The sequence below is a fragment of the Aotus nancymaae genome, unplaced genomic scaffold (genome assembly GCF_030222135.1).
Source record: "Aotus nancymaae isolate 86718 unplaced genomic scaffold, 86718_ANA_hifiasm-v0.15.2.pri h1tg000002l, whole genome shotgun sequence".
NCBI classification, from domain to species: domain Eukaryota; kingdom Metazoa; phylum Chordata; class Mammalia; order Primates; family Aotidae; genus Aotus; species Aotus nancymaae.
The window spans coordinates 28,418,673-28,444,019 of NW_026988413.1; the positions used below are offsets into that span (position 1 = coordinate 28,418,673).

General features: G+C 49.8%; 1 protein-coding gene across 4 annotated transcripts; it reads left to right on the top strand.

The window, feature by feature from the left end:
• Positions 1 to 13,752: 13,752 nt before the first annotated feature.
• PRRT4 (proline rich transmembrane protein 4) lies at positions 13,753 to 25,082 on the top strand. Of its 4 annotated transcripts, none has more exons than XM_064362740.1 (5): positions 13,753 to 13,875; positions 15,334 to 16,057; positions 16,148 to 16,252; positions 16,601 to 16,714; positions 22,719 to 25,082. In XM_064362740.1, the coding sequence occupies exons 2-5, from the start codon at positions 15,406 to 15,408 to the stop codon at positions 24,545 to 24,547; spliced, it is 2,700 nt and encodes an 899-aa protein (XP_064218810.1). In that variant the 5' UTR covers positions 13,753 to 13,875; positions 15,334 to 15,405; the 3' UTR covers positions 24,548 to 25,082. The 4 variants fall into 4 exon arrangements, with proteins under 4 accessions (XP_064218810.1, XP_021529285.2, XP_064218761.1 ...); XM_021673610.2 differs by lacking the exon at positions 13,753 to 13,875 and adding an exon at positions 14,066 to 14,132; XM_064362691.1 differs by lacking the exon at positions 13,753 to 13,875 and having other exon boundaries at positions 14,219 to 16,057.
• Positions 25,083 to 25,347: the final 265 nt, after the last annotated feature.

Consider the following 25,347-nt stretch of genomic DNA (forward strand, 5'->3'; position numbering starts at 1 on the left):
ATCTCGGCTCTCTGCAACCTCCATCCTCTGGGTTCAAGCGATTCTCCTCCCTCAGCCTCGCAAGTAGCTGGGATTATAGGCACCCACCACCATGCCTGGCTCATTTTTTTTTTTTTTTAGTAGAGACAGAGTTTCCCCATGTTGGCCAGACTGGTCTCAAACTCCTGACCTCAGGTGATCTATCCACCTCTGCCTCCTAAAGTGCTAGGATTACAGGTGAGATCCACTGCACCTGGCCTAGTAACAATTTTTTTTAAAGTACTGAGTAAAAAAGGAAACAGAATGAGGCCAATTACCCAATGCCATATATGTAAATTAAAAGCATAAATACAAATAAAATAGTATTTCATGTCAAAAAAATCTATGTTCAGGCCAGACAATTAGGAATATACAGAAAAATAAGTGTAATAATTGTGGTGCTATTATATATATGCTTTTATGTCCTGCCTTTTATCTCTTTTTCAGGATTGGTATTTTAGTTCCACCTGGCTTGAAAAATTAACATTGTAACATACTTATTTTTCATTTTATTACAATCTTTAACACTTTAACAGTTGCATTAGGGTCGTTCCATAATTTATTTAGCTAGTTCCATTTATTTATTTATTTTTACTGAGGTGGAGTCTGGCTCTGTTGCTCAGGCTGGAGTGCAGTGGCACGATCTCGGCTCACTGCAACCTCAGGTACCCAGGTTCAAGCGATTCTCATGCCTCAACCTCCCGAGGAGCTGGGACTACAGGTGTGTACACGGCAACGCCCAGCTAATTTTTTGTATTTTTAGTAGAGACGGGATTTCACCGTCTTGGCCAGGCTGGTCTCTAACTTCTGACTTCAGGTTATCCACCTGCCTCAGCCTCCCAAACTGCTGCGATCACAGGCTGAAGGAAAAGTTCTTTTGGCGGAGAGATTGACTGTTGTTGTTTTGGTAAGAAATAGTTGAGAAAAAAGAGTTCTATTCTGAACATGACCGGTTTGAAGTATCTCTCAGATAGCCACGCAGAGGTGTCAGGTAGGTGGTTAGACAAGATTAGTCCGTAGTTTAGAGGTCAGAGTTGGCATTTCCTAGGTAGATGGGATTACATAGGGAAAACTATAGATGAAAGAGGCAGAGCAGCAAAGAAGGCGAGCCAAGAAAATGCAGTGTCTCGAAAGGCAAGAGAGTGAGTCTTCGAGAAGAAAGAGTAAATGATTGTGATGGTGAATTCATGTGTCAACTTGACTGGGCTCCAGGGTGCCCGGAGAGCTGGTGAAATATTATTTCTGGGTGTGTCTGTGAGGGTATTTCAGGAAGAGGTTAGCAGTTGAATCAGAAGACTGGGTAGAGTTTATCCTTACCAGTGAGGATAGCCATCATCCAATCCTTCAAGGGGTTGAAGATAACAAAAAGTCAGGGGAAAGATGAATTTCTCTCTGCTTGAGCTGGGGCATCCATCTCCCCAAGCCCTTGGACGTTGGTGCTCCTGTTTCTCCAGGCTTGAACCAGGACTTACACCATTGGTTCCCCTGGTTCTCAGCCTTCAGGTTTGGACTAGAACTATACCGCCAGCTTTCCTGGGCCTTCAGCCTACAGACAGCAGATTGTGGAACTTCTCAGCTTCCCTAATTGCATGAGCCAATCTGTCATAATAAACCTCTTCCTACATATCTACATATATCCTTTTGGTTCCGTTTCTCTGAAGAACCTTGACAAATACAGTGATCAGTTAGATCTACTATTTCAACAAGGTCAAGGAAGAAGACCCAGCTCCACCCAGCCTAAAAGTCAGAATGACTTGGCAAGAGCTATTCGGTAAAGCTGTAAGATGGATGCCAGACTGGAGTGGGGGGGTAAGAAAGTGGAGATGATAGATGCAGACAACTCTGCTGTGAAGAGCAGGGAGATGGGGTGATAACCTGGTTAGTGCTGCTCCCCTTTTCTTTGACCTTCCTAGTGATTCTTATGCCAGCATCACAGTTTTGTTGTTTGTTTTTTTTTTTTGTTTTTTTTTTTTTTGAGAGACAGAGTCTCGCTCTGTCACCCAGGCTGGAGTGCAGTGGTGCAATCTCAGCTCACTGCAACCTCTGCCTCCTGGGTTCAAGTGATTCTCATGCCTCAGACCCCCAAGTAGCTGGGATTACAGGCGTGCACCACCACACTCGGCTAATTTTTGTATTTTTAGTAGAGACGAGGTTTCTCCATGTTGGCCAGGATGGTTTCGATCTCCTGACCTCGTGATCCACCCGCCTTGGCCTCCCAAAGTGCTGGGATTATAGATCTGAGCCACCTCGCTTGTCCTGTTTGTTCATTTATCACAGAATCATTGTAGCTTTTTAAGTGTAGGTTAACGTATATGTAAATGAATGAGCAAGTTTCTGCCATACATCCCACTTGCTACTCTTTTTCTTTTTGTTTTTTTGCTACTCTTCTTCTTCAAAAGGGTTTATTTTCCCCCATTATTCTCACAAATGAATTTTAAAATAATTATTTCAAATTTTAAAAATAGGTTGATACTTTATTTTATTTAAGACGATCTCACTCTGTCACCCAGGCTGGAGTGTAGAGTGCAATGATGGGTTCTTGGCTCACTACAACCTCCGCCTCTCTGGTTCAAGTGATTCTCTTGCCTCAGCCTCCCAAGTAGCTGGAATTACAGGGAGTATAGGCCACCATGTCCAGCTAACTTTTGTATATTTGTTTATTTATTTATTCATTTATTTTGAGACAGAGTCTCACTCTGTCTCGCAGGCTGGAGTGCAGTGGCATGATCTCAGCTCACTGCAGCTTCTGCCTCCCAGTTCCAGCAATTTTCTTGCCTCAGCCTCCCGAGTAGCTGGGATTACAGGCACGTGCCACCACATCCAGCTAATTTTTGTATTTTTAGAAGGGGTTTCACCATGTTGGCCAGGCTGGTTTCAAACTACTGACCTCAGGTAATCCGCCCACCTCAGCCTCCCAAAGTACTAGGATTACAGGCATAAGCCACTTCACCTGGCCAATGCCCAGCTAATTTTTATACTTTTTGTAGAGACATGGTTTTGCCATAACTCAATTAGCCAGGCTTGGTGGCATGCACCTGTAGTTCCAACTACTTAGGAGGCTTGCCTAGCCAATAATATTATTTTAACTTTTCCTTTATTCTTTTCCAATATTTTGTACTTATTTTTTTCTCCTCTTCCTCCTTAATCTTCTCCCCCTCCTCCTTCTAGTCTCTTTATCCTCCTCCTTGTTGTTCTGGTCTTATTGCATTGGCTACAAATTGTAAAACAAAGTTAAATGTCACTATTGATAGCAGAATCTCCATTCTTCTTTCTCTCTCTCTCTCTTTTTTTTTTTTTTTTTGAGACAGAGTCTCACTCTGTCACCCAGGCTGAAGTGCAGTGGTGCAATCTCAGCTCACTGCAACCTCTGCCTCTCGAGTTGAAGCAATTCTCCTACCTCAGCCTCCCACATAGCTGGGACTACAGGCAAACACCACCACACCCGGCTAATTTTTGTATTTTTAGTAGGGATGGGGTTTCACCATGTTGGCCATGCTGGTCTTGAACTCCTGACCTCAAGTGATCTGCCCTCCTTGGCCTCCTAAAGTGCTGGAATTACAGGTGTGAGCTGCTGCATCCGGCCCTTTTTAGTTATTTTAAGTGTACAATTAATTATTGTTGACTGTAGTCACCCTGTTGTTCTATCAAATACTAGATCTTATTCATTCTCTCTAATTGTACTTTTGTACCCTTAACCATCCCCACTTCTCCCACCCCCACTACCATTTCCAGCCTCTGGTAAGCATCCTTTTACTCTGTATTTCCATGAGTTAAATTATTTTCATTTTTATCTCGCACAATTGAGTGAGAGCATGGGAAGTTTGGCTTTCAGTGCCTGGCTTATTTCACTTAAGGGCCTCCAGTTCCATCTATGTTGTTGCAAATGACGGGATCTCATTCTTTCTTGTGGCTGTATAGTGCTCCATTGTGTGTATGTACCACAGTTGCTTTTCTTTTTAAATTTTTTCTTAAATTTTTTAAATCAACTTTTATTTAAGTTCCGAGGTACATGTGTAGAATGTGCGGATTTGTTACATAGGTAAATGTGTGCCATGGTGGATGGCTGCACACATCAACCCGTCACCCAGGTATTAAGCCCAGCACCCATTAGCTGTTCCACCTGATCCTCCCCCTCTCCTCACTTCCCTGACAGGCCACACACAGTTTCTTTATCCATTCATCTGCTGATGGACGCTTAGGCTGGTTCCTAATCTTCACGATTGTGAAAAGTGCCACAATAAACAAGGGAGGGCAGATATCTTTTTGATATATTGATTAGTTTTCTTTTGGGTATATACCCAGCAGTGGGATTGCTGGATCACATGATAGTTATATTTTTAGTTTTTTTTTTTTTTTTTTTTTTTTTTTTTAGACAGAGTGTCGCTCTGTTGTCAGGCTGGAGTGCAGTGGTGATATCTCCGCTCACTACAACCTCCGCCTCCTGGGTTCAAATGATTCTTCTGCCTCAGCCTCCTGAATAGCTGGGACTATAGGTATGCGCCACCACGCCCAGCTAAATTTTGGTGTTTTTAGTACAGACGGGGTTTCACCATGTTGACCAGGATGGTCTCCATCTCTTGATCTCGTGATCTGCCCACCCTGGCTCCCAAAGTGCTGGGATTACAGGCATGAGCCACCACACCCAGCTATTTTTATTTTTTTGAGGAACCTCAAAACTGATCTCCATAGTGGTTGTACCAATTTCCATTCCATTCCTACCAACAGTGTACAAGAGTTCCTTTGTTCCATATCCTCTCCAGCATTTGTTATTGCCTGTTTTTTGGATAAAAGCTGTTTTAACTGGGGTGAGATGATATCTCATTGTAGTTTTGCTTTGCATATCTCTGGAGATCAGTGATGTTGAACAGCTTTTTTATACCTGTTTGCCGTTTATATATCTTCTTTTGAGAAATGTCTATTCAGAGCTTTTGCTCATTTTCATTTTTAAAATTTTATTTTAATTTAATTTTTATTTATTTTTTGAGACAGAGTCTCAATCTGTCACCCAAGCTGGAGTGCAGTGGCATGATCTTGGCTCACTGCAACCTCCACCTCCTGGGTTTAAGCAATTCTCCTGTCTCAGCCTCCTGGGTAGCTGGGACTACAGGTGCATGCCACCACGCCTGGCTAATTTTTGTATTTTAGTACAGACAGGGTTTCACCATATTGATCAGGCTGGTCTCGAACTCCTGATCTCAGGTGATCCACCCTTCTCAGCCTCCCAAAGTGCTGGAATTACAGGCGTGAGCCAGTGGGCCGGCCTAATTTTTAAATTGGATTATTCGATGTTTTCCTATAGAGTTGTTTGAGCTCTTTATATGTTCTGATTTTTAATCTCTTTTCAGATGAATCATTTGCAAATATTTTCTCCGCCTCTTCACTTTGTTTTGTTTCTGTGCAGAAGCTTTTTAACTTCATGTGATACCATTTGTCCATTTTTTCTGTTGTTGTCTGTGCTTGTCAGGTATTACTCAAGAAATCTTTGTCCAGTTCAATGTCCGGGAATTTCCTCAATGTTATCTTTTAGTAGTTTCCTAGTTTCAGGTCGTAGATTTAAGCGTTTTTTTTTTTTTTTTTTTTTTTTTTGAGATGAAGTCTCACTCTGTCACCCAGGCTGGGATACAGTGGCACCATCTCGGCTCACTGCAACCTCCACATCCTGGATTCAAGCGATTCTCTGGCCTCAGCCTCTTGAGTAGCAGGGACTACAGGCGCATGCCACCACGCCTGGCTAATTTTTGTATTTTTAATAGAGATGGGGTTTCACCACATCGGCCAGGCTGGTCTCAAACTCCTGATCTCAAGTGATTTGCCCGCCTTGGCCTCCCAAAGTGCTGGGATTACAGGTGTGAGGCACCACACCCAGCAGATCCTCTGAATTTCTGTGATATCATTTGTGATGTCTCCTTTTTAGCTCTGATTTTATTTATTTGGGTCTTCTCTCTTTTTTCTTAAGTAGTCTGGCTAAAGGTTTGTCAATTTTGTTTATTCTTAAAAAACAATTTTTTGGCCGGGCACGGTGGCTCACACCTGTAATCCCAGCACTTTGGGAAGCTGAGGTGAATGGATCACCTGAGGTTAACAGTTCAAGACCAGCCTGGCCAACATGGCAAAACCTAATCTCTACTGAAAATACAAAAAAAAAAAAAAAAAAAATTAGCTGGGCATGGTGGCTCGTGCCTGTAATGCCAGCTATTTGGGAGGCTGAGGCAGGAGAATTGCTTGAACCCAGGAGGCAGAGGCTGCAGTGAGCTGAGATCTCGCCACTCCACTCCAGCCTGGGTGACAGAGCAAGAATCCATCTCAAAAAATAATAAAATAAAATGAAATAAAATAAAAATAAAAATAAGTAACTCTTCATTTCATTGGTCTTTTGTATTGTTTTCTTTGTTACAATTTTGTTTATCTATCTGAGTGGAAACACAGCATACCAAAACTCATGGGATACAGCAAAAGTAGTACTAAGAGGAAAGTTTATAGCTATAGGCAACTACATCAAAAAGTATTAAAACTTCAAATAAACAACTTAATAATGCATCTTAAGTAACTAGAACAGCCAGAGGAAACCAAACTCAAACTTTTTTTTGTTCTTTCTTTTTTTTCTCTTATTTTTTTTTACAAGCCAAGGAGACAAATCCAAACTTAGTAGAAGAAAAATAACAACACAGGCCGGGCGCGGTGGCCTATGCCTGTAATCCCAGCATTCTGGGAGGCCGAGGCCGGGTGAATCATGAGGTCAAGAATCCAGACCATCCTGGCCAATATGGTGAAACCCCGTCTCTACTAAAAATACAAACATTAGCTGGGCATGGCGGCATGCATCTGTAGTCCCAGCTACTAGGGAGGCTGAGGCAGGAAAATTGCTTGAACCTGGGAGGCAGAGGTTGCAGTGAGCCGAGATCGCGTAACAAAAAAAAAAAGAGAGAGAAAGAGAGAAAGAAAGAAAGAAACAAAGAAAGAAAGAAAGAGAAAGAGAAGGAAAGAAAAGAAAGAAAGAGAGAGTGAGAACTGGACTTGGCAGCTCATGACTATAATTCCAGCACTTTGCGAGGCTGAGCTGGGAGGATCACTTGAGCCGAGGAGGTTGGTGCTTCAGTGAGCTGTGATTGGGCCACTGCATTCCAGCCTAAGTGACAGAGCAAGATTCTGTCTCATTAAAAGAAAGAAAGAGCTGGGCTCGGTGGGCTCACGCCTGTAACCCCAGCACTTTGGGAGGCCGAGGAGGGTGGATCATCTGAGGTCAGGAGTTCGAAACCAGCCTCTACTAAAAATACAAAAATTAGCTGGGTACAGTGGTGGGTGTCTATAATCCCAGCTTCTTGGGCGGCTGAGGCAGGAGAATCACTTGAACCTGGGAGGTGGAGGTTGCAGTGAGCCTGGATGGTGCCATTGCACTCCAGCCTGGGTCACAGAACAAGACTCCATCTCACAAAAAAAAAAAAAAGAGAGAGAGAGAGAGAGAAAGGAAGGAAGGAAGAGAGAAGGAAAGAGAAGAAAGAAAAGAAAGTGAAAGAAAGAAAGAGAAAGGAAGAAGGAAGGAAGGAAGGGAAGGAAGGAGAAAAAAGAGAAAGGAAGGAAGGAGAAAAAAGGAAGGAAGAAAGAAAGAAGAAAAAAGAAAAAGAAAGAGGAAGGCAGGCAGGCAGGCAAACATCCATTTTTCTGTCTCATAGGTTAAGGAGTAAAACATCACTGGTATCTTAGAAGCCCCTTGGGTTCCCTTCCTGAGTCATAACTACTCCCCCCTCGTCTTTCTTACCCCAGGGAATGATTCTCTTGACTTTTAAGTTAATCCTTCCCTTGCTTTTGTCTATGGTTTTTACCACATATGTGTTTATTCCTAACAATACTGAGAAGCAAGCATGATCCTAATATGAAAGGAAAGGACGATTTTATACTAGATGAAGACTCCCAGGAGAAGAGACACTGATAGCCCTTCTGGGTCTTGGTGTGGCTTCAGCTTCCCTGAGAGTTTACAAGAACCTTTCTGGGAATGTCAGTGAGCAAGGTCATGAGGGAGTCTTGGGAAGCACAGAGCTCCCTGCAACAAGGGTATGTGGCCGGCCTGTAGCATCAGCCAGACCTTGGACATCTGGGTGGAATCTGGTCAGGGGCAGCTGGCTGCTCTGTGCTTTCTGCTTGGGAGCTCACTTCTATCTCCTTCTTTCATGGGCAGGTCAAGTGCAAACTTCCTGATCAGGCAGCAGGTTGTGGCAGGGAGAACATGAGCTCCATAGCACTTGGTCAAGATAAGGCTAGCGCAATTCAGTATCAGGACCAGGCTCCCCAGACATTCTGATCTGAGTCAGGTTCCAAAAATGGTACACTGACAGCAGGGGTCTTGGTGGTGATAGCTGTCAATGTGTCTGTCTCCCGAGTTAGTCACACTGCTCCAGTCTGAACTGGCTCCCTCTGCATGTGGTGCACAGCTGCTATCCTGGGACCCCCTCCACTGTCTTCCCAGGGCCCCCTTTGCCTCTCCCCTGTGGCACAGGGAGTCCAGATACCTTCTATTTCTTGCAGCCCGTGTCTTCTACTTTCCTGATTGACACTCTGGTTTTGGTGGAGCACTTTCTCCGGTAGCTTTTTCAGATACTGTGCATGGGAGGCAAACCTTTTGAAATCTGATATGTCTGAGAATATAAATACCTGTATTGTAAATTCTTACTTGATGAATAGTTTGAATGGATATAAATTCTAGGTAGAAAGCAATTTTCTTCAAAATTTTGAAGGTATTGCTTTTGACTTCCAGTGTTGCTGTTGAGAAATTCAAAACCTTTCTCATAATTGAGTCTTCGTATGTTATTTGATAATTTTCTTTGTATCTGGAAATTTCTAGACTCTTTACTTTGTCTTTGTGTGGGTTTATTTTAATCTACAGTGTTGGGGACTTGGTGGACAATTTTATGATCTGGCAACTCATGTCCTTCTGTTCTAGAAAATTTCTTCAAAGTTGATAATTGATTATTTCTCACTTTCATTTTCCTCTGGTTCTTTTTTTTTCCTTTTATTTTCTTTCATTATTTTTTATTTTGTAAACAGCCCTGGGAGCAACCCAGAGCCACAAGTGTATTCGAAGTGTAAATGATTGACTTGATGCAGGATTCTTTCCCCTTCCTTCCTTCCTCCCTCCCTCCCTTCCTCCCTCTCTCCCTCCTTCTCTCTCTCTTTCTTTCTTTCTCCTTCCCTTCTTCCCTCCCTCATTCCTTCCTTCCTTCCTTTCTTTCTCTCTTTCTTTCTTCTCTCTTTCCTTCCTTTCTTCCTCTTTCTTTCTCTCTTTCTCTCCTTCCTTCCTTCCTTCATGCTTTCTTGCTTTCTTCGCTCCCGCTTCACCATCTACGCTGCAGTGCAGTGGTGTAATCATACATCAATGCGACCTCCACCTCCCAGGCTCAGTTGATCCTTACCTCAGCCTCCCGTGTAGTTGGGATTACAGGCATGTGTCATCACGCTCAGCTAATTTTTAAAAATTTCTTATAGAGACCAGTTCTTACTATGTTGCCCAGGCTGGTTTCAAATTCCCAGGTTCAAGTGATGCCTCGGTTTCCTAAAGTGCTGGACTCCTGGAATTGTCTTTTAATGATCTTATCTTTTCTCTCTTATATTTTCTATCTTGTAGTATGTTTGCTTTACTTTCTAGGGAGATTTAATCAATTTTATCTTCTAATCTTTCTATTGAGGTATTTATTTCTGCTGTCATGATTTTTTTTTTTTTTTTTTTTGAGAGGTGGTCTTGCTATGTTATCCAGGCTGGTCTTGAACTCCTGGGCTCAAGACATCCTGCCATCTCAGCCTCCTGAGTAGCTGGGGTTACAGGCATGGGCCACTGTGCCTGGCTTATGCTGTCATTATTTTATTTTCCAAGGCATTATTGTTACTGTTACTGTTCTCTGAATGTTCTTTCTATAGCATCTTATTCTTGTTTAATGGATATGGTATCTTCTCATGTCTCTGAGGAGATTAACAATAATCTTTTTGGTGCCCTCTTCTCTTTGTATAACTTGTTTCTCTAAGTTACTTTTTCTGATCATTTTGTCTTTCACTTCTGTGTTAGAAAATTTCCTGGATGTCTGGTAATCTTTGGTCCTGATTAAGGTTGAGGGATGAGGGCAGGAGGTTGGTGGGTAACTCCAAGCTCACAGGTTGGGTTTGCTACAGTAGAGGGATCTAACCAGATTGTTTTTGGAGAACTCCTATGTCAGAATCTTTAGATTTTTCCTCTTAGTCTGGTAAAATGCCCCAGCATAGAATCTTCTAGTCTCTACCCTGGAGGCAAAGGCCTGCTCCTACCACTTTGGGAGCCCATTCTGGGAGAAGGCTTAGGGTTTCTGTATTCAGCATTCAGTATGACTTGGTCGCTTACTCCCCTCGTTTTCAGCATTTTCAGTCTGGCATATCTGTTCACAACTGGAAGTTTCCCCATTCCAGATACCTTCTATCTTACCTTCTTCAGAGGAAAATCCTCCAGACTCCTGGGATATGAGAAAAACTATTGACCAGTGATTTGGAGTTGTGGAAGAGGTCTAGGGACCTAACTGTATTTCAGCTCAGTCCCTGCTTTACCACTGTCTCCTGCAGTTCTGGAGGTACCTTGGAATGCCAGTTTCTGTGCCTTCTGAGAGCCTTGCCATGTAAATCAAGTTGGCTCTTGGTTTTCCCCACTGCCAGTTTGGGATGTCTTTTTGCTCAGGGCTGGTAAGTCAGTAGCTGCATGACTGCCTGCCAGCCTGTCTCAAAAATGCTGCTGCTATGGTCTCCTTTCCTGGTCTTTGCATCCTTGTAGGTTTATCTCTTGATTTGAAAATCTCTTCACTGAAGTTTTAGTGAGGTTTTGGGAGGGAGTGAAATTAGATATATGCATTCGATCACCGTCTTAACCCAGAACCCTTACTTTCCTTTTCAATATATTTAAAAACTTATTCCTGGGAATGATCCTACTGGGTCATGGAGGATTGCTCTCTTAAGGTACTGGGATATGTTTATTTCTGTCTTTTCCCTTAGAAGTCTTTAAGTGAGGCCGGGCGCGGTGGCTCAAGCCTGTAATCCCAGCACTTTGGGAGGCCGAGGCGGGTGGATCACGAGGTCAAGAGATCGAGACCATCCTGGTCAACATGATGAAACCCCGTCTCTACTAAAAATACAAAAAATTAGCTGGGCATAGTGGCGCATGCCTGTAATCCCAGCTACTCAGGAGGCTGAGGCAGGAGAATTGCCTGAACCCAGGAGGCGGAGGTTGCGGTGAGCCGAGATCGCGCCATTGCACTCCAACCTGGGTAACAAGAGCGAAACTCCATCTCAAAAAAAAAAAAAAAAAAAAAGAAGTCTTTAAGTGAACATAATTAGCAGGAAATGGGCTTTTCTATGAGGAGGATTCAAAGAAAATGTCTCCAGTAGGATAACTTTTATTAAGTATATGAGAGAAAATTAGAGGCTGAATCCCAGTTTGCAGCCTCCAGGCAACCCCTAATGGACTTGGGGATGGGGGCAGGGTATGATAACCCCTGGGGGTGCAATGCTTTGTTAAGTGACCCGGAATAAATTCCAGACTTTATCGTTGATGACCCTGAGAGTAGCTCAGTTGGTGGCCTGATTTGATTTTATGTAAATTGGCAGGGATCTGTGATAAGGAAGATGCCTTTCTGAAATGCAACCCGTTGCCCGTGTGGACCCCAGAAGCATTCATTCATTATTCACTTATCAAATAGTCATGGAGCATGTCATGGGCAAAGCGCTAAGCTAGTTCTCAATAAGTGAGACAGAATCTGCCCTAGGCAAATCTTTAAGCAATACCACCACTCTGCCCTGCCCCCCACAACCCCCACAACCTTCAAGAGAAGAGAGAAGATATAGATGGAAAAAGAATTCAGGGTCATAAACAAGGCTATAACATGGTGACAATAATTTTTCTGTCTCTGTGGCTTTTGATGGTGAAGAAGTAAGGTGATTTTTTTTTTTTTTTTTTTTTGAGACGGAGTCTCGCTCTGTCACCCAGGCTGGAGTGCAGTGGCACGATCTCAGCTCACTGCAACCTCCACCTCCTGGGATCAAGCAATTCTCCTGCCTCAGCCTTCTGAGTACAGGTGCGCATCACCACGCTGGCTAATTTTTGCATTTTTAGTAGAGATGGGGTTTCACCATGTTGGCCAGGCTGGTCTTGAACTCCCGACCTTGTGATCTGCCTGCCTCAGCCTCCCAAAGTGCTGGGATTACAGGTGTGAGCCACCTCACCCGACCTGTAAGGAGACTCTTATAAAGCCTCCACCATCGTGCTTGGCATACAGTTGGATGTTTAGATTTTGAGGGAAAGTTTTAAATGGTGCAGAGAGCCAAGAAGTGTTTCACGTTCTGTTACTTTAAAATTACTAGCATTGTTAGAAGAAAACGTGAAGGGATTTAGAGACGCAAAACCACATAAATGTGCCAGTACTACTTAAATTAGTCACTACTATAGCTTAATAGGTCTGGGAAGTATCCGTAGTAACTGCTCAGTTTTCTTGGTCATCTTCGGCATGTGTCATCTTTTGCCTGGGTTCTCTTACTTTCTGTGAGGGTGTACGCTCTTTTTTCTTTGTTTTTCCTTTTGAGACAGGGTCTTGCTCAGTTGCCCAGGCTGGGTGTAGTAGTATGATCACAGCTCATGGCCACCTCCACCTCCCAGACTCAAGTGATCCTCCAGTCTCAGACTCCCAAGTAGCTGGGACTACAGTTGTTTGCCACCGTACCCCATCACACCCAGCTAATTTATTTATTTATTTGTTTGTTTGTTTTCTTTCTTTTCTTCCTTTCTTTCCTGCTTGCTTGCTATTTGTTTTTGTTTTATGTTTTACCATGTTGCCCAGGCTGTTCTTGAACTCCTGGGCTCAAGCGATCATCCTGCCTCAGCCTATAATTCCAAAATGCTGGAATTACAGGAGTGAACCGCTGAGCTCAACCTTTGACTTTACTGTTCTCCCACACCTCTTACTAGAAACAAGTTGTAATCCACCTCTCACAAGCGGCTTAGCTCACCATTCTTTCTGGCAGACATTTCTGAAGCAGGATTTTTGAGAGATCAGTTTTAGCAAAAAGACATGTCACACAGGGATTGGCATTTGGCAGTTCACCTAAGTGTTCCTGGAGGCACTGCTGTGTAGCAGTGCAACTGTTGAAAACCACCAGGTGGTGGAGAGGGCCGGCCGGGAGACGGTTCAAGTTTCCACTAGGCAGTGCAATCTTGGGTAAATTCGGCAATTTTCGGAGTCTTCATTTAACTATCTGCAAAGTGGGGACATACACAGGGGTGCGGTGAAGACTCACAAGATAAAGGAAGTAGAAATGCCCATTGTACTTCTACTTAGCAAACAGAGGGGCTCTTCTCGCCCGGAGTGCCATCCTGGGGCAGGCTGCCATGTGTGCGTGTGTGTGCGCGCGCGCTCCGACCTGCGAGTGTGTTTCCTGGGCAAGGCGCGCTTGTGGATGTGTGTGCTGGGCCGCCCTGGGAGTGTGTGACCGCCCTCGCCAGGCTCACAGCGAGGCGCCCGGCGAGGCTGATTGGCAGCGCTGGGTGAATGAGCGCGCGTGGGGGCGCCAGGCACCGAGGTGGCCGCGGCTCCGCGCTGCTGTGCGCGCCTGCCTGCCCGCCCGGGTGTGGGGGGACCGCTAGGTGGGAGAAGGAAGAGGAGGAGGAGGAGGAGGAGGAGGAGGAGTAGGGAGGGCGCGGGAGCGAGGGAGCGAGGGCGGACGGGAGGGAGGGCTGTCAGAGCCGGCTGCCGTGGAGCCCCGGCGCGGGCGGCTTCGCCGGGGAGCGAGACTCGGAGCCAGGAGGCGGCGCCGCGGGGAGGGAGCGCCGAGTGCAGAGCGCGGGGCCGGGCCGCCAGCCTGGTGAGAGCGCTGCGGGCCGCGGGCCGGGCAGGGGGCGGGCCGGGGGCAGCGGGGCGGCGAGGCTGCGGTCTCTGGACTAGGCGAAGGGGCGCCGGGGTTTTGAGGGTCCGGATCTTCAGTCGGGGCGGTGGGTACAACAGAGAGAAGCGGAGAGACACCGCGGAGCGTTGCCCAGCTGGGCGCCAGGGCCGCCACTACCGCCCCTTTTCGGGGGCTCGGCGAGGAGACCTGCCTACGGGAAGGACCCGGGGGAGCAGGTCGGCAGGTCCGGGCTGGGGGCGTGTGTGCGCGCGCGCGTGTGCTTGTGTGCCTGCGAGGGGTGGTGGGCGTGTACGAGTGTAGGGGTATGGCGGTGTGTGGCGTGTGTCTGTAGTATGTGAATGTATTCATAGGGGTTGTGCATATCTGTACAGTACATGCCGTGTGTGTGTGTGTGTGTGTGTGTGTGTGTGTGTGTGAGACAGGGGAGGCTGGGGGCTCACAGAGCTTGGGTCTGAACCCATGCAGTAAGAAGGAGGACTCGGCAGGAAGGTGTGTGTGTGTGTATGTGTGTGCGCGCAGGGACAGGGATGTGTGAAGGGTGAGTGTGTCACGGGTGCTAGGTGTGGCTATGTGTGTGATGTAACGGTGCCGGGTGCACGTGTGTCCCTGGCTCACCCTCCCTTCCCCCACCAGATGTGTGCGCATGTTGGAGAGAGTTCTGGGGAAGGGGTAGGAGTCCGCCACAGCTGCTGTTCGCCCAGCTTGCCTGCCTGGCGTTCTCCAGGAAGCCAGAGATCACCAAGCTGCCCCTCCCCCGAATACTTCTAGGGTCCAAGGGAAGGAGCAGGCTCAGCCCCAGGAAAGAGGGGAGGGGTTGGAGGGAAGGTGCTTTTGCCAGACCTGGAACAGTGCTTCTCTGGCCAGAGCCTGGGCAGCCTTCTGACTGGGCAAGATCACTCAGCGCTGGCTTCACCCTTCCCGGGGGTCCTATGCTCCCTGGGGTCTGATAGTGAGAGCACCAGCACTTCAGGCTGGGGCAGGAGGTAGGGGTTGGAATAGGTCAAGACATTGGAAGGGCTTGCTTGTTCACAGATATATGCCTAGAAGGGTGCTTGGCATACTGTAAGCCTTCATAAATACTTGAGGATCAACAGAGGGAAGGAAGGGAGGAATCCAGGTCTGGAAGCCCAAGTCCATCCCTTTTGCTATTAGTTAAGGATGAGGGCCACCGGTTGTGGTCAGACCCCAGATTCTGCATGAGCCAGTGGGGAAGGAGGAACCCCAGCCAGGAATTTGTGCTGGGGCCTGAAAGTACAGGAAAAGTCGGCAAGAAGAGCCAGAGCCATGGGCGACACACTTTGCATCCGGCCACACTACCTGCTTCTCTGAGATCAGAATCCTCTCTGGGGCATCTGATCCTGGGAAAGGGAAGAGGGCGGCCACAGCCAGGGCTCACAGGGCCTCTCCTCTCTCCAGGACCTTCCTGATCAAAAGGTGCTGAAGAACTGAGCCCCTGCCCACCAAGGCCACCTGAAGCCAGGTGGGGCCATGGCTGGGTATGGTTGTCTAGGGCTGGGGCTGTTCTGCTGTGTCCTGCTTGCTGCTCCCGTGGGCCCCCAGCCCACCTCCTCCATCCCAGGTGCCCCTGTCACCACTTTGACCCCCCCACCTCAAAGTGAGGCCTCTATGCTGTCTCTCAATCTGGGACTTAACTTCAAATTCCATCTTCGGGGACCTGCTGCTGTCTGGAGGAGTCCTGTCACAGAGACCCAGCCACTCTCTCTTGGGCCAGGCCAGGAACCAGGGGAAGAGGTGGCCAATGGGCTGAGGACTGACCCTCTTTGGGAACTGCTGGTGGGCTCCACAGGGAATGCTCCCCTAGAGTGGGGCTCTGCTGAAGGCGGCTCGAAGCCCCGGGCCTCCTCCCTGCTTCCGGAGTCTACATCCTGGCGCTCTGGGCCCAGTGACTGGCCCACTGCTCCCTATCAGCCCCGGAGGAGCACTGTGACCTGGGACACTGCTCTGACAGCAACAGCACTTCCATCCAGTGCTCCCAGGCCCCACCAGAGCGAGCTGGAACTGAAGTTTGACATGGCGCTGAGAGCAGGTGCAGCTCCCACGCTCGGACATCGAACACTGCCCCTACTGCCCAGCCTGCGGGCCAGCCTGGCAGAGATTGCTGGGCGCCTGGGACCCTTTGGTGAGTACCTACCCCATCCCAAGGAGAGCCCCTGTTGCTAGAGGCACCCCGGCAGGTAGGAGGCAGCTTCAGCCTGGGCTTCTTTTGCAGGATTCTTTGGCACTACTCTGTCCCCACTCCGGAACTTCTCTGGCCTGAGTTCCCCAGGTGAAACTACATCCCCAAACTCTGCCTCCGGAGTTTCAGCATCTTTGGGTGAGTTTATTTAAATGCAATAAACAATCACGGAACACCTCTACGTGCCAAGCGCTGTGCTAGGGGCCTAACAAGTACCTTTATTTTTTTACTTTCTTGCATTGCTTCTTCCAGGCCCTAGGATATGGGCTGCTACTTCCATGGAAGGAATATTCTTTTTGCCATACTGAATCTGGTTTGCTCTTTGTAGCTTAGCTCATGGTGTACATGAGCTTAGCATGTGGCTACAATTCCTGGGTCAGTGACTTCCTTAGGACAAGCTCTGGGGAAGGACATAATCTTCTCCAAATTCCCAGAGGCAAGGCTTCTGGTAGGGTGGCACTTGAGCCCCATGTGCTCTCTTTGCAGGGTTCCTTGGTACCACTGTGTCCCCATACTCCCTGGAGAGGAAGCTCTCCAGCCCAAGTCCTCTGAACCCAGCTGCTTCCCTAAGTTTTGCCTCGATTGCAACAACATCACTAGGTAAGTATCCAATTCATTTGAACGTAACAATTATTTATTGAGCACTTACTACATGCTAGTCACTCACCAATGTTCTGGGACCCTTTTATTTCATTGTCATCATAATCATAATCACCATTTTCTTCATCATCACCATGGAGATAAATATGAATGGTCAGAGAACAAATGTTGCTAGAGAAAGTCCCACACAGAGTTAAGTAACGGTTCTCTGAGAGTTTTGCAATGACAGCCAGAGCAGGATGTAGACAGATGTATCAGAGACAAACAGACACAGGAACTTCTTCGTGATTTCCGCAGCCCTGGCACTAACCCCACCCTCCACTCCAGTCTGCCTGACCTGACTCCTCACCAACCCTAGGGCTCCTTCCTTTGCTGTCTGATCTGACGTGACATGCTGTCAGATATGGGCAGAGCTGGGCGTCTCATTGGGAAGACACAAAAGAGGAGACCGTGAGCAGGGAGGTGCCACCTTCGTTCAAGGGAGCCTTTCAGAACATGCACACAGACAAGCTGGTGGTACAGAGGAAAGACCGCAGGCTCGGGAATCTTGAGACCTGGCTTTGAATCCCAATTTTTTTTTTTTTGAGACAGAGTCTCACTCTTTTGCCAGGCACCAGGCTGGAGTGCAGTGGCACAATCTCGGCTCACTGCAACCTCCACCTCCTGACTTCAAGCAATTCTCTTGCCTCAGTCTCCTGAGTAGCTGGGACTACAGGTGTGTGCCACTGCACCCAGCTAATTTTTGTTTTTTAGTAGAGACAGGGTTTCACTGTGTTAGGCAGAATGGTCTCGATCTCTTGACCTCATGATCCACCCGCCTTGGCCTCCCAAAGTCCTGGGATTACAGGCGTGAGCCACCACGCCTGGCATGAATCCCAATTTATTTACTTACTAGCTAAGTAATTTTGGGGACGTTATTTAACCTCTCCAAACCTAAATGTTCTCATAGACCAGGGTTTAATAGTAGTACTTGCTAGTTACTACAAAGCTCTTAGCATGATGCTGGGCACAAAGTAGTGGTTCATTAAATAGTAGCTATTAACGTGGCTTCTGTCCCCACTGCAACCTAAATCCACCTCCAGACCCTACGCCTCAGAAAACTCAGCCTTGGCCCCAGGCAGTGGTGAGACAACGACCCACAGAACAGAGGGCACAGGTGCTGGAGGAGAGGTTCTGGTGAATGAGGCCGGGGAGTCATGCAGAGGGACTGAGGGGCTTTCAGACCCAGCTTTGCTCTGCAAAGGGTTTACTGTGGCTGTGAAACCTCTTAGACATCCCACACTAGGCTCAGCAGTGAAAACCACCGGTCTCCCCAGCTTCCTCCAGCTCCAGACTTAACCCAGGACCTGATTCTCTGGCTCACTCCAGCCGCAGTCACTGCACTCCCTTGGATGGTGGGTGAGGGGCCTATTATGCCCCTGTCCAGCCCAGTATGCAGAGGGGCAGGATCTGCCGGGGGTGGGGTGGGGGGGATGTTGGGGGGGCGGGGGGGGCATGGAGAGCAGGTTCTGTGCCTCCGGGGAAGGATGCTGGCTGGCAGTCTGTCGGCCTTGGTGACAGCGCTGGGCAGGCAGGTTTAATGAGTCTGGACAGTATCAGAGACAGTGCAGCCAGGCAGGCTGGCGGCCCCACCTCATTCCCCCTCCTCCCTGCTGGCTACAGGAACCCAGCCTCTGATACCAGACCTCTGGATAAACCCAGGAAAGCTACAAGCCTCCTGGAGAGAACGCCAATGGGCCTTACTCTCACCAGCACTACGTGTGTGTGTGTGTGTCTCCTCTAGGATCTTTCTAACCTAGGTGCAATTAACCTTTGACTCCTAGTCCCTTCTTGCATTAGTCCCCTTCACCTTGGACAGAGCCTGTATTTGGCCCATACATACCAGAACAGTTATCCAGTTAATCAGTGTGTGGCTTTCCTACCAGTTAATCAGTGCCTACTTCCCTTAGTCCACAGACGGTTCTGCTCCACTCCCTGACCACCCTGGCAGGTGTCAGTTCTGATTGGCTGGCACCTGTGCCATCTCAGTTGCTAAATATTTTGAGTGTCACCCCTACAAAGTATAATCACCATCCATGATCCTGGAGGTGGGGGTGGGGAGAGGGTTGGGGCCAGGCCACTAAACGGGCTGTAGCTTCTAGCATCCAGAGTGGAGACATGATTCCCAGCCCTTTGATCTGGGCAGCTGGTGGATAATCAGGCCTGACTTTTCCATGAATCAAACTATCCCTTCCCCCAACCCCTCCCTAGCCAGCTCCTGCCTCACCAGTTACTCACATTGATATCCCCTCTCCTCCCTCTCCACTGAGGTTAAGAGGGCCCACAGGACCAGAAAGGGACCTCCCAGTAGAAGAGGCTTACTCAAAGAGGGATCCTGGGAAGGGAGGACCACAGATCACTGTCTTCTGGGCTCTTCTGGGTAAAACTGAAGGCTCTTTCTAAAGAAGCCTCCAATGGGGAGATGGGAGATGAGGTCAAGTGGATCCTTCAAAGGCAGAAGCCAGGTTTTTTTTTTTCCACCTGTCCCCATTCACACCTGGACCAGTGTGGGGCATGCAGAGCATACTCTGACCCCTGGGATCAGTGTTCCTAATTCAGAACTCTTTCTTTTTTTTTTTTTTTTTTTTTTTGAGACAGAGTCTTACTCTGTAGCCAGTCTGGAGTGCCGTGGCACAATTTTGGCTCACTGCAACCTCTGCCTCTTGGGTCCTGGTTCAAGCAATTCTCCTGCCTCAGTCTCCCAAGTAGCTGGGATTACAGGAATGCGCCACCATACCCAGCATTTTTTTTTTTTTTTTTGTATTTTTAGTAGAGACGGGGTTTCACCATGTAGGTCAGGCTGGTCTTGAACTCCTGACCTCGTGATCCGCCCTCCTCAGCCTCCCAAAGTGCTGGGATTACAGGCGTGAGCCACCACGCCCGGCTATTCAGAACTCTTTCTATGACACTTGAGCCATCCCTGTACTTTGCCTATTACCTGGTCTTTATTCCTTTTCTGGATTCTTATAAATGTTGAAATTTGGTGTAATTGCCATAGAGCTTGGGGATAGAGAGAGAGAGAGATTTCCTGTGGCCCATAGGTGAGAAGTAAAGATGGAAGAGGGTGAATTGGAGCCAATCTCTGACAGCTGCACTTATCTGTACAGTGAGCAAAGAGGGTGTGGTGAGGGATGACAGGCTCGGGCAGACTTCAGGCTCCCAGGGCATATCTCCCTGCCTCTCTGCAGAGCCCACAGAGACCAAAGAGAGACGGAGCCAACTCAATCACTTTTCAGAGGAAGTGGGTTGGGCAAGGGCATCTGAAGGGACCAAAGAATGAGGAGTGAGGGAGTGTGTGCATTTGACCCTTCCATTGCCAGACCCATGCCGCCTGATCAGCGAGCTCTCCATTGCCAGCTAAGTAGTTTCTCATTTAATTGATGGCTGGCATCTTTATTAGTCAAGGGATGGGTAGGCCATCAGAAAGGTATTATTTAAACAGAGTTCATAAGGCAAGACAATGTGTTGATGTTCACTATTTGACTAATTGTCTTTCTAAGCAAGTTTAGGATTTTGAAAGGCTTTGAAAACAGTTAGTTGAGTCAAGAACTGGTTTGAGACCACGTGTAGTCACACTGACATACACACAAGCTGATGATGATTGATCATGACAACGGCACAATCTTGATTGAAGGATCATTAGGCACCAGGTTCTCCAAAGAGTTTTATAACATTATCCCGTTTTTCCTCACAACAGCCCTATATGCAGTAGGTACTTTTACTCATTTCGGATTTGAGGATGTGATGGAATGGGAACCAGGGGGCCTGCTGCCACTTGCAGCTGGGAGTGAACTGTGTAGATTTAATGTTTTGGGTGCTTCCTTTCTGCCCTCCTAGTTGTCCAATTTCATCTTCCCTTTCCTTCTCTCAGAGCCACCTCTCAGCCCCCTCACTCCTTCTTTTTCCTTGTTCTCAGAACTGTTAGATTTTTGTTTACCTTTCATGTATTTATTATTTTTAAGAACTGTTTTTTTTTTTTTTTTTTGAGCCGGAGTCTCACTCTGTCATCCAGAATGAGTACAGTGGAGTACAGTGGTAAGATCTCCGCTCACTGTAACCTCCGCCTCGTGGGTTCAAGTGATTCTCCTGCCTTAACCTCCCGAGTAGCTGGTATTACAGGCATGTGTCACCACTCCTGCCTAATTTTTGTATTATTGTAGTAGAGATGGGGTTTCACCATGTTGGCCAGGCTGGTCTCGAACTCCTGACCTCAGGTTATCTGGCTGCCTCGACCTCCCAAAGTGCTGGGATTACAGGCGTGAGTCACCATGCTTGGCCTAGAACTGTTGTGTTATGAGTGTTCCCTGCATGAGCTGGCCCTGCCTGTGGCTGGGGTTGCTCCTGGCGTCTTCCTGTGTTGTCCAGTGGGGGCATGGCCAGGGCAGGGCCAGGCAGTTGAGGCAGGATCTGATTGTCAGGCACCTTCCCCCGACATTCCACATCTGTCTTTTATCCACCTCCCCATCCCCGCCAGGCTGTCCACATCCTTCACCACCACCCGTTCTTCCACCCTTGCTTGTGGCTGTGGTCCTGCTGAGCCTGCTAGGTGAAGGCAGGGAAAGGTTCAGCTTCCAGCATCTTCCCTTGCTGCCTGGCTGTGGGGAGAATCCTTGAGTCTAACTCTTCCCAACTCCTCTCTTGCTCCAGGAGAGAATTAAGGATCTTTCTCCTCACCCTCTCTTAGTTGATTTCCCTCTTCCCAAGGGATATGGGAAGGTGTCGGAGCACAGGATGGGGCTAGGGACCCAAGATAGCAAACCCCAGAGCAACTGAGAGGCTCACTTACTCAGATGGCATTTTATCCTTCTATGATGTCCCCAAGAGTTCCTCCCTGGGAGTTCCTAAGGGCAGCTTCTGAGACCTGGGGGAGTCCATCTCAATGTCACCTTCTGTACAGTGTGGGGAGAAGCAAGGGGACATCTATATTAAGAAACTTAGACCAGTGGCTTTGTGGATGAGGCAGGATGGGGGGTGACTGCCATGGATAGGCTAAGGGTTGGTGTATAGCAGGCAGGAAGGCCAATGAATAAGGAGAAATGACGTTTTCCTCAGAGGGCTGAGACAGCAGTGTCTTACTGTTCCCCTGCTCTCTCTCTCTCTCTCTGTGTGTGTGTGTGTGCGCGCGCGCACACATGTGTGGGCTTTTCCTTGAGATGGAGACAAGGTGGGGGAGTAGTTGAAAAAGGTCAGTGGGGCGCAGTGGCTAACGCCTGCAATCCCAGCACCTTGGGAGGCCAAGGTGGGTGGATCACCTGAGGAGTTTGAGATCAGCTTGACCAACACGGTGAAACCTCGTCTCTACTAAAAATACAAAAAAAGAAAAGAAAATTAGCCAGGCTGGTGACAGACACCTGTAATCCCAGCTACTTGGGAGGCTGAAGCAGGAAAATTGCTTGAACCTTGAAGGTGGAGGTTGCAGTGAGCTGAGATCGCACCACTGCGTTCCAACCAGAAGAGCTTCAGTATCTTCATCTGGCAAGTACAGGGATTCATTTAATCAATGAATATCTGCTCAATTCCAACTGTGTGACAGAAACTAATTTAAGTATGGAGATTCAGATGTGAGCAAAGAAACAAAAATCCCTGTTCTCATAAAGCTTCCTTTCTGGTGGGAAGATTGAACTGGAGGGGGTGTCTAAAGCTCCTTCCAGTTGTAAAGTTCTGTAGCGCCAAAGAAAAACTCTTTAGTAGAATCACAAACGAGCCAAGCTGGGAGCTGGGGGGCCGGAGTACAGGGAGAGAAACAGGAGGAGGAGGAAGGATGACAGCTGAAACTCCAGTAAGGACTTTGAATAGGGGAGCGGGATGGGGAAGGTGAAAGGCCAAGAGCAGGGATGAGTCTCCTATGTAAGACAAGTGTGTCCTGGATGCTTTAGGGGACTCTGACCGGCCTTCAGCCTACTGGCTGTGGGGTGGGTAGGGGAGGGCTGCACGATTGCCTCAGCCAAACGTTCTTTGCCCACAGACCCCACAGTCCCCACCTCTGGCCCAGATGACTTCTCTCCTTCCCCCAGCCTTGGGAACCCTTCCGGGCAGCCAGAGTGTGGGCCAGAGTCCTGCAGCCTGGGAGAATTGCCTGAACGCGAGGGGCAGCCTCCCGAGGCGCCGACGCCACTCTTCTTCCTGACCCTGGAGGCCGACTGGGCAGAGGCCAGGGCTCGCTGGGGGCTGGCCTGGGAGGCCCACGTGTACGGGGTAGGCGCACTCTTCGGCCTGGTGGCTCTGCTGGCGCTGCTGGCTCTGGTCCTCTTGCCCTGGCGCTGCCCGCCCGGCGCACCCTGCCTGGCGCTGCTGGACCTGTTGCTGCTCTCGGCCGGGACCACGCGGGCCTTCCCGCTCTTCTACGACGCCTATGGGCACAGGGACCGACTGCCCGCGCTCGCCTGGCTGCTGCTACAGGACCTTCCGCTGCCCTGCCTGGCTGCCGGCCTGGGGCTGGCCTGCCTGCTGCTGGCCCGGCCGCGCCTGCCGCGGTGTCCCGCCGGCCTGGCCGCGCTGCTGCTCCTGGGGCTGGGGCTGGCGGCCGCCGCCGCCCTCGGGAGCGCCGCGCATCGCCCGCTACGACCCCTGCGGCTCGCCTCGCGCGGGCTGCACGCCTTCCTCGCCGCCTTCCTTTCGGGGCTGCTGCTGGCGCTCTCCTGCTGGGGCGGGCGGCGGCGGCGGGCTGGGGCGCCCCTGGGCGGGTCGGGCTTCAAGGGCACCACCCCCCTGCCGCAGGCGCGCAGCCCCTTCGCCCCGCGGGAGTCCTGGCGACGCGCGGCGCGCACGGCCCTGGTGGCGGGCACCTTCGGGCTGCTGAGCGGAGCCCTGCAGGGCTATGAGGTGCTGCACGCCCTGGGCTACGGCGGCCAACCCGGCCTGGAAGGACCCTGGCCCTGGTGGGCGTTCCAACTAGGCCTGCGCCTGGGAGAGGTGGGCGTCGCGCTCCCGTTGGCGCTGCTGGGCCTCTACCCCGCGCTCTGCAGTCCACGCGTGCCGCCGCGCTGCTGGGCCAAGCTCTTCCGCTTGTCCCCGGGCCACGCGGCCCCGCTGCTGCCGGGAGGCTGGGTCACTGGGCCCCCGGACAAGGAGCCCCTGGGGAGCGCCATCGCGCGCGGCGACGCCGAGCTGCTACAGCTGTGCGCTCTGGCAGGGCCAGGCCCCGATCTCCTACTCCAGGGCGGAGGCTGCCGGGGCTTCGAAGGCGCGGCGGCCAACCCGGCCCCGTCCCCTGCCTCCTCTCCCTGCAGCGATTACACCGTGGACTTCCGCCCGCCCTCCCCAATCAACCTGCGGCGCAGCATCGAGGAGGCCCTCTGCAGTGAGGCCCTGCTCGCGCCTGGCCTCTTCCAGGGCCCTGCCTTCGACGACGCCCTGCCTGGGCTCGGCCTCTATCGCACCGCCTCACTGGGGACGAAGACCGGGGGCGGGCCCAGTGAGAGATCAGGGGAGGCCCCTGGCTCCCTGGCGCCCCCGGATCTCCCCTCCCCCGGGGCTTGGCCCGCAGGCAGCAGCGCCTCATCTGGCTCGCTGTGCGGACTCTCGCGGGACAGCTCGTCCATGCTGCTGTGTTCCAGCCCCGACAGGGCCCCGCGCTGTCCTCTGGTCTGCGTCCTCAGTCCCCCACGGCCCTCAGGAAGCAGCCCCAGCCTCCCGGCCTCAGGATCCTACCACGCCCTGTCCCCACCCTCTCGCGACTCCCCAGAGCCTGCTTCTGAGCTGCAGGCGGAGGATACCTTGCTGCAGGAGCAATTCCTGGACGCCTGCCGACAGATCGACGAGCTGAGCATGGGCAGCGACACCATAGACCTGTGACGAGGTGGCCACCTTGCTACCCTGCGATACACCCCTTTCTGGCACCTGCCCTGCCTGAGACCTGCACACTGTAACCCTTCCCCAATCCTGCCTGGCTCAGATACCTCTCCAGATTCCTTCCCCATCCAGGGGCCCCTGGGTGGGTGGGTCAGCAGCCAGGCTCTATTGATTGGGAGTCAGTGCCACCTTCTCTGGAGCCCTGGGTGCTGATTCCTCAGCTGCAATTCTAGGCTGGCAGGGGTCCCATTTTCCTTGGCATTCACCAGCAATAAAGCTCCAAGGTGCTCCGCTCCTGACCAGCACTCCCCACTCTGGTGCTGAGTGAGAGGGGCTGTCCTCAGAGGACCCCGGGACCTGCCTCAGGCCCCCTACCCACTTCTGCCATGACTAGGAATTCTATCCCTGTGTGAGTGGGACTCCCTGTCCTCCTTGTGACACCCGCAGGGGTCCATGACCCATCTAGGAGACTTTACAGCAGTTGGGTGGGAGGGGAATGCTCTTAAAGTTAATTTATCAATAAAATATTTTCAGAGGAGCAAGGTCTGACTTTCTTGGGAAAGCTTGATTGAGCAACAGCAGCAGATATTCCATCACAAGTGGAAGAGAAGCAGCTCTTGGGTGGGGTGGGTCCCAGGTACCTTCATATAAGACCAGCGAGTCTTGTTCTGTGTCTGAAATGAGTGGGGATCCTGGGAGCAGCCCCTCGAAGACCCGTCTGAATCACTGGGAAGTGGCTTTTCACAGAGATGGGACATGACCCTGGGAGGTGAGGCAGAAACTCTACTACCATCATCGGTGGA

Bases quoted from the DNA above. Each gene is read 5' to 3' on its own strand.
- PRRT4 (XM_064362740.1), top strand. From the start codon at position 15,406: ATGGCTGGGTATGGTTGTCTAGGGCTGGGGCTGTTCTGCTGTGTCCTG. The intron at 16,058-16,147 runs GTGAGTACCTAC...CTTCTTTTGCAG, and splicing joins TGGGCGCCTGGGACCCTTTG to GATTCTTTGGCACTACTCTG. The intron at 16,253-16,600 runs GTGAGTTTATTT...CTCTCTTTGCAG, and splicing joins CGGAGTTTCAGCATCTTTGG to GGTTCCTTGGTACCACTGTG.